Below are 12,595 nucleotides of genomic sequence, written 5' to 3' on the forward strand. Positions count from 1 at the left end.
CCAGACCTTCCCAAAAGAACTTAGATCTAGGGGCGTCGAGCTTGGTGTGAACTCCGTCAGCCAGCAGGAACATGCCCATGGTAAACAAGGGCAGGGAGGACAGACTAGAATTCGTCAGAATCAACCTAGCCGCAGATGAAAGGAATCTGCCGCGCCAGGGGCTGACCCGATTCGCCACTTTGCCATATAGTGGTTCCCATTCGAGAATCGAAATGTGTTTGTCCGAAATGGGAAGTCCTAGGTACTTAATTGGGAAACTCCCTAGTTTGCAATTAAGTAGGTTAGCAATGCGGGAGGCGCTGGGATTGTCCATCCCAATGGCAATCACCTCGCTCTTCAGAAAATTAATCTTCAAGCCAGAAATGATCTCGAAAGCGAGGAGGATGAGCTTAATCGAGGCTATGCTATGGTCATCGGGCTCGAAGAGCAGTAGGGTGTCGTCCGCATATTGTAAGTGGGTGATCCCTCCAGGGCACAGGTGAGGCACCACACCTCGGATATAGCCTGCGATCTTGGTCTTGTTCACCATGGCCGAGAGAGCGTCGGCAACAAAGTTGAAAATCAAAGGCGAGGAGGGGTCTCCTTGTCTGAGACCGCGTTTGTTGCGGAAGAAGTTCCCCACTTCTCCCTTGATTGCAATCGCAGTCTGGCCCCCCGCGACCAGTTGCATAATGCGATGAATGAAACCCGAATCGAATCCCTTCCGGGTCAGCACCTCACGAATGAACTCCCAGTTCACTCGGTCGTAGGCTTTCTCGAAGTCGAGCTTGAAGAGCACGGCCGGCTGTCGTGTGCGCTTAAGCTCGTGCACGATCTCTTGCAAAACTACCGGACCTTCTAGGATGTTACGGCCTTTGAGGAAACCCGACTGGCAACGGTCGATCACACGTTGTGCAACCGGGGCAAGTCTCGTAGAGTAGGCTTTGGAGCATAATTTGAAAGGCATGTTAATAAGGGTGATGGGGCGGTATTGCTTGATCGAGTCCGCCCCCTTGACTTTAGGGATGAGGCTAATGACACCAAAATTGAGGCGAGAGATGTCTATTGTGCCTAGCGCAAACCCATTGATAATATCATAGAAAATGTCCTTGAGCGCCGGCTAGAACCGCCGGAAGAAAGACACCGGCCAGCCGTCCGGCCCTGGCGCGGTATCGGTCTTCATCGAGCCAAGCACCTCATCGATCTCCCCCGTGGAGAAGGATAGGGCCAGGCCATCGTTCTCGGCTTGCAACACACAAGATTCTTCCCCCCAGAAGTCTGCACGGAGGCGCAGTGGCTTTTCTTCCGCTGTTCCCAACAGGTTAAGGAAGAAGTCATAGACGTGCCGCGAGATTTCGGCTTGGCTGACTAGTAGCCCTTGGTTCGATTGCAATCTCAGAATCGAACATTTCCTCTTGCGGCCGTTGGCAAAGGCATGGAAATAGCCCGTGTTAGCATCCCCTTTGGTAATCCACTTGACGCCACCCCTCCGGCGCCAATATTCCTCCTCTTCCCTGAGGATGGCAAGCACTCGATTTTCAAGGGCGTAACGGTTAGCCCACTCCGCTTCCGAGAAGGAATGCGAGTCGGCCTGGGTGTCAAGTGCCTTGATTTCCTCGACAAGAGCTTCCCTAGCTCGTTTAGCATCACTGCCATGGTTTGCCCCCCACCCTCGCAGGAAACCACGCAGGGACCCGGCCGCATTCACCCAAGTGTCCAGAGGACCTCTGGAGCGCCCAGCCGCGGCTCTAGCTTGTTCCCAGCGCGCAAGGAGCATAGGCATGAAACCCTCTACCTCGAACCACCCTGTTTCAAAGTAGAAGCGTGAGCTACGCTTGATCCTATCCTCCCCAGATGCCAGGATCAGAGGAGCATGATCTGAACCAATGCGTGTTTCAGCAACCAGCGTGCACATGGGGAAGATCATCTCAAAATCAGACGTAGCGAAAACACGGTCCAGGACGCTCCGAACCGGGTTGAGTTGTTTGTTAGTCCACGTGTATCTAGCCCCTGTCCTAGCAATTTCCCGAAGAGCGCAAGCCGCAATGGCATTGTTAAAAAGGGAAACCCTAGGCCAGTCGATGTTGCGGTTATTCTTGTCCGCAACTGATCGGATAAGGTTAAAATCGCCCCCAAGGACAATGGGGATGTTAGCGGCTTGCTTGGCCCCGACCAAGACTTGGATTTCACCTAAGAAATCAGCCGCGCGAGAGTGATCGGTTGGCCCGTAAACACAAACGATCGCCCAGGATGCGAGAGAGACTCTATGTTTAATGGTGACTGAAATGAAGAACGCACCCACATCCCAGGTTACAACATCACAAACATCAGAATTACAACCCAGAAGAAGGCCGCCCGAATGGCCTGCTGAAGGGACCCAACCCCACATGAAGCGGTGGAGAGAATCATAGGCCGCCAGATTGCGGTACGAAAAATCCGCTTTGATCGTTTCTTGAAGAGCGACAACATCAATCCTCTCGCGCGCGATATACTCCCTAAGTTGCGTGCGACGACCCGAGTGCCCGCAACCTCTAATATTCCAAAAGATGTAGCGCATCAGATGATACGGTTGCGAAGGCGAACCCCTTTGGAGGTCACCGGTTTAGCCACTTGCTTCTTAGCCTGGGCGCGGCTAGTCGACGGAGCTGTGGCAACCTCCCTGGTTGCGGCAGCCCCCTCAGACAGGACTAGCGTGGCAGGGTTACCCAAAGCCACTGGGTTAGCAGAGACCGCCAACGCCGTGGATTCGGCCTCCCTGGCCTTGGCCACATCAGCGGCCTCTGCCAAAGCCGCTTGGGCCTCCTCGCGAGCACGTATAAGGGACACAAGCTCGCCACGATCCGAACCTAAATCGAAACCGCTGTCGTCTAGGATAGAAACTAGTTGCGGATCAGAAAACACGTTCAGAATCTTAAAGGAGGGGGTGGGTTACCTGAAATCTCCAAGTTCTTGTCTGCCAGGCGTAGCTGAGCACTCTCCAAGGAAGACAATTCACCCAGCGCCGCCTTGGCCCGGGCACTGGGAGCCCGCTGGGGGCCCGGGATGCCCGAGAGCGCCGTGCCTTGGATGCCGCGCCCGCGGAGCCCAGAGCAGCCTGAAGGTCCACGCACGCCGGCGCCACCGGCGAAGGAAGCGCCAAGGCGGCTTGCTTGACAGGAGGCTTCCTTCCAGCCGTCTTCTTGGGGGCGCGCCCAGAGCCCCCCGAACTGCGGCGGCTCGATACCGGGGTGCGGATGGAGTGTTCGTTGAGCACCACGCCCGAGTCCGAGCCGAGCAGACTGGGGGAGGATGGGGCGACCGCCACAGGAGGCGCCGCCGAGCCCACCTTATTGAAAGCCCCCACCAGTGCGCGGGACGGGGGCGGGCTGCTCCCAGCAGTATCCGAGATCGCCAGCGCCCCAGGCTCCGCGTTCTCCTTCCCCTCGTCGAGCGTGAGTTCTTTGATATCCAATTGGTTCCAGGTCTCCGTGTCAATTGACGTGTCCGGCATGCTATCCTCAAGTTCATCTTCGCGCCCAGCCATGTCCACATCCATAGCGCGGTCCCCGTTCCTAGAGATGTGCCCGCCCTGGGTCCCTGGGTCTTGCTGCTGCAGCCCCGCTGGCCCTCCGGTCCCCGGACCAGACGGTCCAGCACTCTTGTCACCCGGGTGAGAGGGAGGAATGTTAGGGCCAGGCGCCGCCGGCCTGTCTCCAGGACGCTTTGGGAGTCGCTCCACCTCGACCCGAATGTCATAGCCCTCTTGATTAAACCAAACTTGCACAAAACCATTCATCTTGTCAGGGGCTCTGCACCCAAATTTCATCCTCACCGGTCCCACCCGGATGAGGGACAGCTCATCCACCACGATAGGTCTGCCCAGAATCTTGAGCCCCTCCATCAAACGATCGACCCGACGGTGCTTCTTGGGGATGCCATGAAGGCGAAGCCACACCTCTGGCATGGAGAGAGGCACAATCGTCTCATGGATCGAGTCACGAACCAGCACCGTAATGTCATTGATGGAGAGGAAAAGCTTGCCACTTGTCTTGGCCATATGCAGTAGATCTGCTGAGGGGAAGCTCACTGCAAAGTCATTGTCACCAACCTGCGCAATCTGCCAGTCCCAGTCACTAGCCACCATGTGCATCAGCTCCTGCGTGAGCGTACGTAGCGAAAGCCTCCCCGGCTCTGCTGACAGTATGGCCCCATTGGCTGTTTTAAGGGCATCGCCCTCCTCCAACTCCTCTTCTTCGAACTCCATGCAGAAGAAACCTTCGCCCGGAATGGCACTGCCCATGATCTGTAGGTGTGGCTGCTTGCCCCGTGAAGGGCAGTACGCCGAGGCATGACCCTCCTGCTTGCAGACCACACAAAGGGGGGGGGGGAAGGTGCATTTGGCGTGAAAGTGGCCGGTCCGGCCGCATTTGAAGCACTCACCGCCCTCCTCTTCTACTGGAATGGGGGCGTCCGCCGAGCCCCGTGGCGCATCGGGCGCGACCACTGCGAGCGGTGTAGCCGAAGCCCGGGGCTTTTTTGCCAGCGGGTCCCCATGACCTCCGCCGCACAGGGGGTGCTCTTGTTTGCGCTCCAGCTCGCGGCGACGCCCGCCATGCTTACGCTTCTTCTTCATCTCTTGCTGGCCCCACCAGGGGGGAGGAGGACCCCAATCCCCCTCGCGCCCGTGGAAACCAGATCCTGAGTCGTGGCCCTGATAGCCACCGTAGCCCCGACCAGCACCGCCGTCTTGACCATGCTCGAAACCACCGCCACCGTCCGCTCGCCCTGCCGCCTTGGCCCGCAGGCCACGCTTCGCCTGCGTCTGAAGGGCCTTCTCGTGCCGCCATTCCTCCTCGGAGAGCGGGGGCTCCATCGGGGGCTTGTCCGCGCGCCGGTCACCCATGGCCGTCACCTCGGCAAAGGACAGGGAGAGAGGTGGAGGAGGGGGGAGGGGAACGAGAGATCTGATGGGGAGACGATGGCGCCGCACCTCACTGGAACGAGCCGGAAACCCTAGCGAGGGGTCGCGGCGGCCCCTGCGCAGCCATATAAAGCGCTGGCAGGCGGGCCAACGGGCCCCCCCTGGGGCAGGCCGCTCACGTGGGCTGACGGGGCCAGGTCCCTCACCAGGGCCCGAAAGCTCCCCCACAGACGACCTGGGCCCCCCACCAGAAGGCCCGATGGTCATTGGACAGGGCTGGGCCGCCCCAGGCCTAGCGGCCCCCAGCAGGCCCAAGGGCAGGGCGGGCGGCGCCAACCCTAGCGCATCCGCCACCTCCGCTACCCGCGCCGCCGCCGCCGCCAACGACGCCGATGAGGGGGGGACAGGGAGGGCAGGCCACTCCTCAGGCGACACCAGGGCCACCGCGGACCTAAAACGCCGGGGAGACCGCCGGGGAACCCCCCGCGCGGCCTCAGCCGCAGGCGCCTCTGGCCGCCAGCAGCGCACCGCCGTCGACCGCGCGCCTCCACCACCCGGCGCGAAACGGCGTCGCTGGTCACCCCGACCAGCTCCGTCTTGAGCCACTGCCAGCACGAAATCACCCACCGTCGCCCCTGCCGGGGGGGGGGACCAGCCGCGGTGAGGATAACCCATCCTCCTCATCGGACGAATCCTCCGCCAACGCCCAGAAACGGCCGCCGCCACCAACACGGCCAGCCCCAGGGGGGCACGCCGGGGCGGGGAGCGCCGGGGCGCCACAGGGACCCCGCCGGACCAGCACCCACGCCGACGCCGCGGCAGCATCGCCGGGGGGAACGGAGTCGCCGCCCGCGTCGCCCCGAGTTGCCTCTAATGGCTCGCAAGTTTCAAAACTTTGCCCCAGCATGAGCAATGGTCACGCCAGCACCCAAGCTAGTATATATATTGGGTAGTTATTACTGTTTTAGTAATCGTGAAGCTCAGGAGTATATGTGTGTGGCAGCCTGAAGCCGTTCATGTGCACTCTAGTCACCTAAACTTTTATCTAGAATTCTTGATATTGTTAGTTTTGTTTATAATTTATATGTGATGTGAGATGGTGACCAATATTGGTGAGTAGATGTTGATACAGACAAAGAAAATTACTAGGCTTTCATAAAAATCTCAGATATAAAGCATCTTTCTCTTTTCTTTCGAGGAACTCTAGAGCATCTTCTAGGGCGTCATCCCTCACTCCTCTCCTACTTGCCGGGACCGGATCGTCCGGGAAAAAAATCCAAGGGGGTTCTATAAGCCACCCCTGATTTTCCTGATTGTCTAGAATCACCTATTTTGGTGTCAAAAGTAGGGGAAGTTTGGTGCATGTTTGGATTGTCCACAACATATGTGCTAACACTCCTGCCCCACCCGGACCAACTTCAAACCACCGTCCCCACTCCTCTCTTCCTTCTGGGCTCCCTCCTACCAGCATCACCCCCCACCTCGATGGATTTCGCCGCCCTCCCAGCTCGATCCGAGACTGTCGGCACACTCAAAGTTTGACCGGAAACCGATGTCAGAGTCCAACCTTGATGAGTCCAAATTATGTGATATTTTTAAGCCTTATTTTGTGCTTACACAATAGGCTTTGTAAAATTTTATCGCGTCCGTGTGCCCCTTTTTGACAATTTTCTTCTAGATGCATTTTCGGAAGTAATTCAAATACTAAAGAACTTCAGGAAAAAGTGATAAAATCATGTCAAATGATGTGATAAATAATTATTCCTATAAAGGATGCTTGGGTACTTGCCTCCCTGGGGGGCTTCACGGCGACGAGAGCCTATGAGCCATCCATTTCCGGTTAGCGTGTTATGAGGGCTTCTCAAGGGCTCTCTGCGCCGTCCGATCTTCCCAAACGGCGTGCGCCCGGGTGACTTGGTTGGGAAGTCCATGGCGGGTGGACCGCGGGTGCACGCCCGGAGGCACCATCATAGCGCGGGTTTGGTCGCACCTGCGATGTCCCTCTCGCGCGTTGCCCTGCGCGCGACAACCCAACTGTACCCGCTTGTCAGCATCCTTTGGCACCAGGCAGGTTATGTCCCTCACGCCGGTCGGCGCCGCGAGGGCTTCTCGTGTGCTTTCCACGCCGTCCGACTTCCCGGACACTGCACGCCTGGGCCACTCGTCTAGGCAGTCCATGATGGATGGACCACGTGTGTGCGCCCGGGGCCATAGTCATTGGGCAGGTTTGGTCGCCCTCGTGATGGCCCTCTCGTGCGTTGCCCCATGCGCGATGGCCAGCCGGACCTGCATGTCGGCATCCTTCGGCCCCGGAATGGGTACATCGTTTCCGTTGGCCATCCAAACGTGCGCACCCGGCTTGCGCGAGTATCTTGCCCGGCGTCAGTGCTAAAACCGGCAGTTCTCGGGTAGGGGTTCCCAAGCTTGGTGATATGAGCTAGATGATAACAGAAAGAGCAGGGACACAATGTTTTATCCAGGTTCGGGCCCTCTTGAGGAGGTACAACCCTACGGCCTGCTTCTTATATATTGATTGTGATAGAGTACAAGGTATAAGATGATCTACCTCGAGATCGTATGAAGACGTTCTAAGCTCTAAAATTGTATGTGTATCTCTACAGATTAGACCCCATAGCCTTATACAGGCACCAGGGGTATTTAGGGTTTACAAATTGTTCGTTGCGATCTAGTGATAAGCACGTCGATTTTTCGAATACACCGTGAAGTGTACGCCAAGTCTTTGGAAGAACTTCATTTGGATGACGGTATGGGTATCAGCCCAGCCAGGACCCATTCAACCACTCGTGGGTTCTCAGCCCGGCCCAAGAGAGATGGGCCGACGTGATGGGCACCCCTTAATCCGGGACACCATCGGTAGCCCCCAAACTAGTCTTCAAGCCTAGGTCATTGGATATCCCCCTCGGGATAGCTTCACAGTCCAGAGTCTTCGGCTTCATAGATGAGTTAATCCTTCACTCCGGCTTCCAAGTCCAGGGTTACTGCATGTTCCACGGCTAACCTGGAACCACACTGCCATAGTCGGGTGCACCTTGCTGCCCGCCACTAATAAACCACTCTCAGTGACGGCATGCTTCCTCGTCCGCCACATGTATCTAGCCAGATTATCAGTGGCGGTTGTCCTCACCAACCAGCAATGGGTGAGAGCCCACCTATAAGAAGTTCCCTCATAGTGGCCTTTGTGAAAATGTTGGTGTTTCGCTCGTTTCAAATTTCGCAATGGACCATCGTGCACACCAAGAGGCAAAAGCTTCCTTATGACTACTGTGCGCTCGTGTGAATCGTGAGATAGCGATGGCACCATCCAGGACACCACAATGAAAGAGTCTGTCTCACGCTGCTAAGTCCTTCCCTACGTACACACACGCAAGACATTTCAAGTAGCATTATTCCAACCTACCCAGGCTAAAAGTTCAAGTCATATCTTAAGTACGACGATATCCATTTTTAAGACCAGACTCATCTGCATTCGGTCAAAAAAAACAATTTATAAAAAATTCAAAAAAATCTAAATTTGTTTTGCATGGTAGATAATTTGATGCGTGAGATGCGTTTCAAACTTCAGATCATTTAAAGATATTAGTAGCTCTCAACAAAAAAGACAAATTAGGTTAGAACAGTACATGAACAATAAACTTTTTTTATAGATCTAAATTTGTCTTTTTTTGCCAAGAGCCACTCAGATGTTTAAATATTCTGAAATTTGGAGTGAACCTCACACACTAAATTATCCACCATGCATTTTTTTTAGGTTTTCTAGTATTTGTTTTGAATTCTTTTCTTCAACACGGGTGCAGATGAATATGATTGATATTGTTCATAGAAATCCATCTGGCTTGGATTGTCCACCATGAGCCATTTGCAGTTACTATCACGTATGCTTACTGACAAACGCGAAAAACAACCTGCACTTGCTGCTTTAATAGTCCCCTCTGGCTTACCTAATAGTCCCCTCGGGAGTACTGACGAACTTCATAAAATATATAATAGTTGGTTAGGCAAGATAATCCAATTAACTGTTCCACTTGATCCATGTGGATATACTTAATTGTAACCGCTACTAGTAGTAGTTAGGCTGGTCACAATGGGGAGGAACTTACGAATAACATCACACACTTCAATATAACTTTGCTTATGTGGCACATATAAAATAAAGAGAGAGGTACTTGTGGTAACTAGCTAAGTTACCAGAACATCACACACTCCAAGAAACAATGAGTCTATAACCTAATAAATACATCGTTGCATGACATTATATAGATGTTCCTACCCACTATGGAGGTAGTAACATAGTCTAGGGAAGTATGTAAGTTACTAGCTTATATTCTTATTCATTGTGACCAGCCTTAAGAACTTGCTCTCTCCATATTTTTTCCCGAGGCCCCTCTGTTCATATTGCCCGGAGAGTAACGCTAATTGGGTCATAAGGAAAACGGGGGGAGAAAATTGCATCCAATTCTGTAACTAGTCGTTTCTGGCAAGTCTTCCGTGGACAAATTTGACTGTTAAAGTTTCGCTGCCGAAATCAACATCAATAAATTCTAGGTACCTGTCGCGTCAAAAAAAAAAAAACCTTGGGTAAACTCTATGCACAGACTAGAAAAATCATCTTAAACACGAAACAAAATGTGAAGACTTCATATACATGTATGTTTATTATCTTGTCTGAGGACCACTCTGCTTCAGTTAACCATAGAGGAAAAGTGGGTGGGAGGGAAAATGCTGTGGCCCCTCCATTAACCATAAAAAACTTGGGGATCATGAAGTTTGCGTTAATAAAATGATTTTGCGATATCAATAGAAACGGAAATCCATAGTAAATCATACTCCCTCCAACCCTCAAAAATGATTCAATTTTATACTAAATTTAATACATAGTTGAGTCATTTATTTTGAGATGAAAAGAGTACGAATTTGGGAAGATATATCCACACAAAGAGATTTCTCGGTTCCGTATTTGTTGAACTAAAAGATACAACAGGTTATCTCTACTACTTAAAAAAATGTAAGGTTTCCATTTCACATTTCTTCCCATCACTCTTCGTCCAACCTTCCTTGTATGATAATAAATTAACTTAATTTACTTACTTTCTAAACCAGTTTCACTTTAATTTACTTACCAAACTGCTGATCAAAATATAAGGTAATTCATGGGCAGAATTTCATGATCATTTATTTACACAATCATATTATTATAGACAGGTAAATCACAAGCCAAATGTACTAGAAGATTTATATCCCGTTGCAACGCACAGGCATTGTTCTAGTCTTGAGTTAAAGGCATATAACAACAACTTTCGTGTCACAATTAGAGAAAAATCATCACTTTATGGCACCTCCAACGGTTACCTGTAAATTTCCTCCCACATGCGTCCGCGAACATGACGGATCAGTCCGCGGACACAGATGCGGGAGGCCGTCATCCAACGCTAGCAATATACATTTCAAAATCTTTTATAACAAACCATATGAAATTCATACAAACATTCCCGGATTTCATACAAACATGACAGATTTCATTTCATACAAACATGGTGGATTTAATTACATTTCAAACATTTAGAACAAAAAAAGAGCCAGCCCTAAACCTATCCTACAGCGGCGGCGCCCGGCGTCCAAGCCCGTGTCGTCCTCCTTTTGACGTCTCCATGAGCACGGGCGATAAGACCAATGAAGTGAAGGTGCGGTCTCCGGCGAGGAAGAGTAGAACACGGGAGACGGACCGGCCCACATGGGACACCAGGTCCCGCCTCCTCCCGTGGGCCACTCATCCATGGAGGAGTCCGCGCCTTGTCCGTCGCCAGTGGACGCGAGGTCCACGAGGGAAATGGTGGCGCTGGCGCAGTCGTCATCCCATCGGGCCGGCTGATGGTTCATCGGTGGCACGTAGGAGGCACATCTAGCGTGTTCTCCTCTGCGATCGCCTGCAGCTGTGCCTCCACAGCTGCCGCTTCCTGCCGAGCGGCGGCTTGAGTGCGGACGGTATCATAGATGACACGCTGCTCCATGACAAAATTTGGGTTTGCCACGGCCATGGTCGCCATAGCCTCCTCGCTCACATGCTCGCCATAGATCGGGCCCTCCGTCAGTCGGTGCTGCTCCAGGAGGAACAAGTTGTACTGTTGTTCCTCCTGCACCTACTGCAACGCCGACAAAGGAGCCGCCACAGCCTGCACCTCCACCATGGCGGCATTGAAGTGCTCCTGTGCCTGCTCCATGGTGAAGCCGACATGCACAGGAGGCGTGGGAGTCGGGGCGGAGTCATCGAAGCCCATCTCCATCGTGATGTCTGTTGGGTAACGTAGCATGCAATTTCAAAAATTCTCCTACGATCACGCAAGACCTGTCTAGGAGATGCATAGCAACGAGAGGGGGAGAGTGTATCCACGTACCCTTGTAGACCGAAAGCGTAAGCGTTAGTTTAACGCGGTTGATGTGGTCGAACGTCTTCTCGATTCAACCGATCAAGTATCGAATGTATGACACCTCCGAGTTCTACACACGTTCATCTTAATGATGTCCCTCGAACTCTTGATCCAGCAAAGTGTTGAGGGAGAGTTGCGTCAGCACGACGGCGTGGTAATGGTGATGGTGAAGTGATCCGCGCAGGGCTTCGCCTAAGCACTACGACAATATGACCGGAGGAGTAAACGGTGGAGGGGGGCACCGCACACGGCTAAGAACAATTGATGTGTCTTAGAGGTTCCCCCGCCCCCGTATATAAATGAGGGAGAGGGGAGGAGGCCGGCCTAGGGGCGCGCCAAGTGGGGGGAGTCCCACTTGGACTCCTAGTCCAATTCACCCCCCCTTTCCTTTTACCGGAAGGGGAAAGGGGGAAGGAGAGGGAGGAGGAGAAGGAAAGGGGGGCCGCGCCCCCTCCCCTAGTCCAATTCGGACTCCTCCCTTGGGGGGGGGGGTGCCATCCTTGTGGGCTAGTTTGCCTCCCTCCTATGGCCCATGTGGCCCATATCTCCCCCCCCGGGGGGGGGGGGGGTTCCGGTTACCCCCCGGTACTATGATACGTACCCGATACATTCTGAAACACTTTCGGTGTCCGAATACTATCATCCAATATATCAATCTTTACCTCTCGACCATTTTGAGACTCCTATTCATGTCCGTGATCTCATTCGGGACTCTGAACAATCTTCGGTCACCAAAACACATAACTCATAATACAAATCGTCATCGAACGTTAAGCGTGCGGACCCTACGGGTTTGAGAACTATGTAGACATGACCGAGACACCTGTCCGGTCAATAACCAACAGCGGAACCTGGATGCTCATATTTGTTCCCACATATTCTACGAAGATCTTTATCGGTCAAACCGTAATGACAACATACGTCATTCCCTTTGTCATCGGTATGTTACTTGCCTGAGGTTCGATCGTCGGTATCTTCATACCTAGTTCAATCTTGTTACTGGAAAGTCTCTTTACTAGTTCCATAATGCATCATCATGTAACTAACTCATTAGTCACATTGCTTGCAAGGCTTACCATGATGTGCATTACCGAGAGGGCCCAGAGATACCTCTCCGATACTCGGAGCGACAAATCGTAATCTCGATCTATGCCAACCCAACAAACACCTTCGGAGATACCTGTAGAGCATCTTTATAATCACCCAATTACGTTGTGAGTAGCACACAAGGTATTCCTCTGGTATTCGGGAGTTGCATGGTCTCATTGTTGGG

At 53.0% G+C, this 12,595-nt stretch overlaps 1 protein-coding gene across 1 annotated transcript; it reads right to left on the reverse strand.

Moving 5' to 3' along the window:
• Positions 1–1,099: 1,099 nt before the first annotated feature.
• On the reverse strand, positions 1,100–1,894 carry LOC147990263 (uncharacterized). The gene has a single exon (XM_087537767.1). The coding sequence runs from the start codon at positions 1,892–1,894 to the stop codon at positions 1,100–1,102; it is 795 nt and encodes a 264-aa protein (XP_087393893.1).
• Between the last annotated feature and the right edge of the window lie 10,701 nt (positions 1,895–12,595).

Source organism: Triticum urartu, chromosome 1A (assembly GCF_056163025.1).
Source record: "Triticum urartu cultivar PI428250 chromosome 1A, HENAU_Tu73, whole genome shotgun sequence".
In the NCBI taxonomy this organism is placed as follows: Eukaryota; Viridiplantae; Streptophyta; class Magnoliopsida; order Poales; family Poaceae; genus Triticum; species Triticum urartu.

Excerpts from the sequence above, each read along its gene's own strand:
- LOC147990263 (XM_087537767.1), bottom strand. The coding sequence starts at position 1,894 with ATGTGCACGCTGGTTGCTGAAACACGCATTGGTTCAGATCATGCTCCT.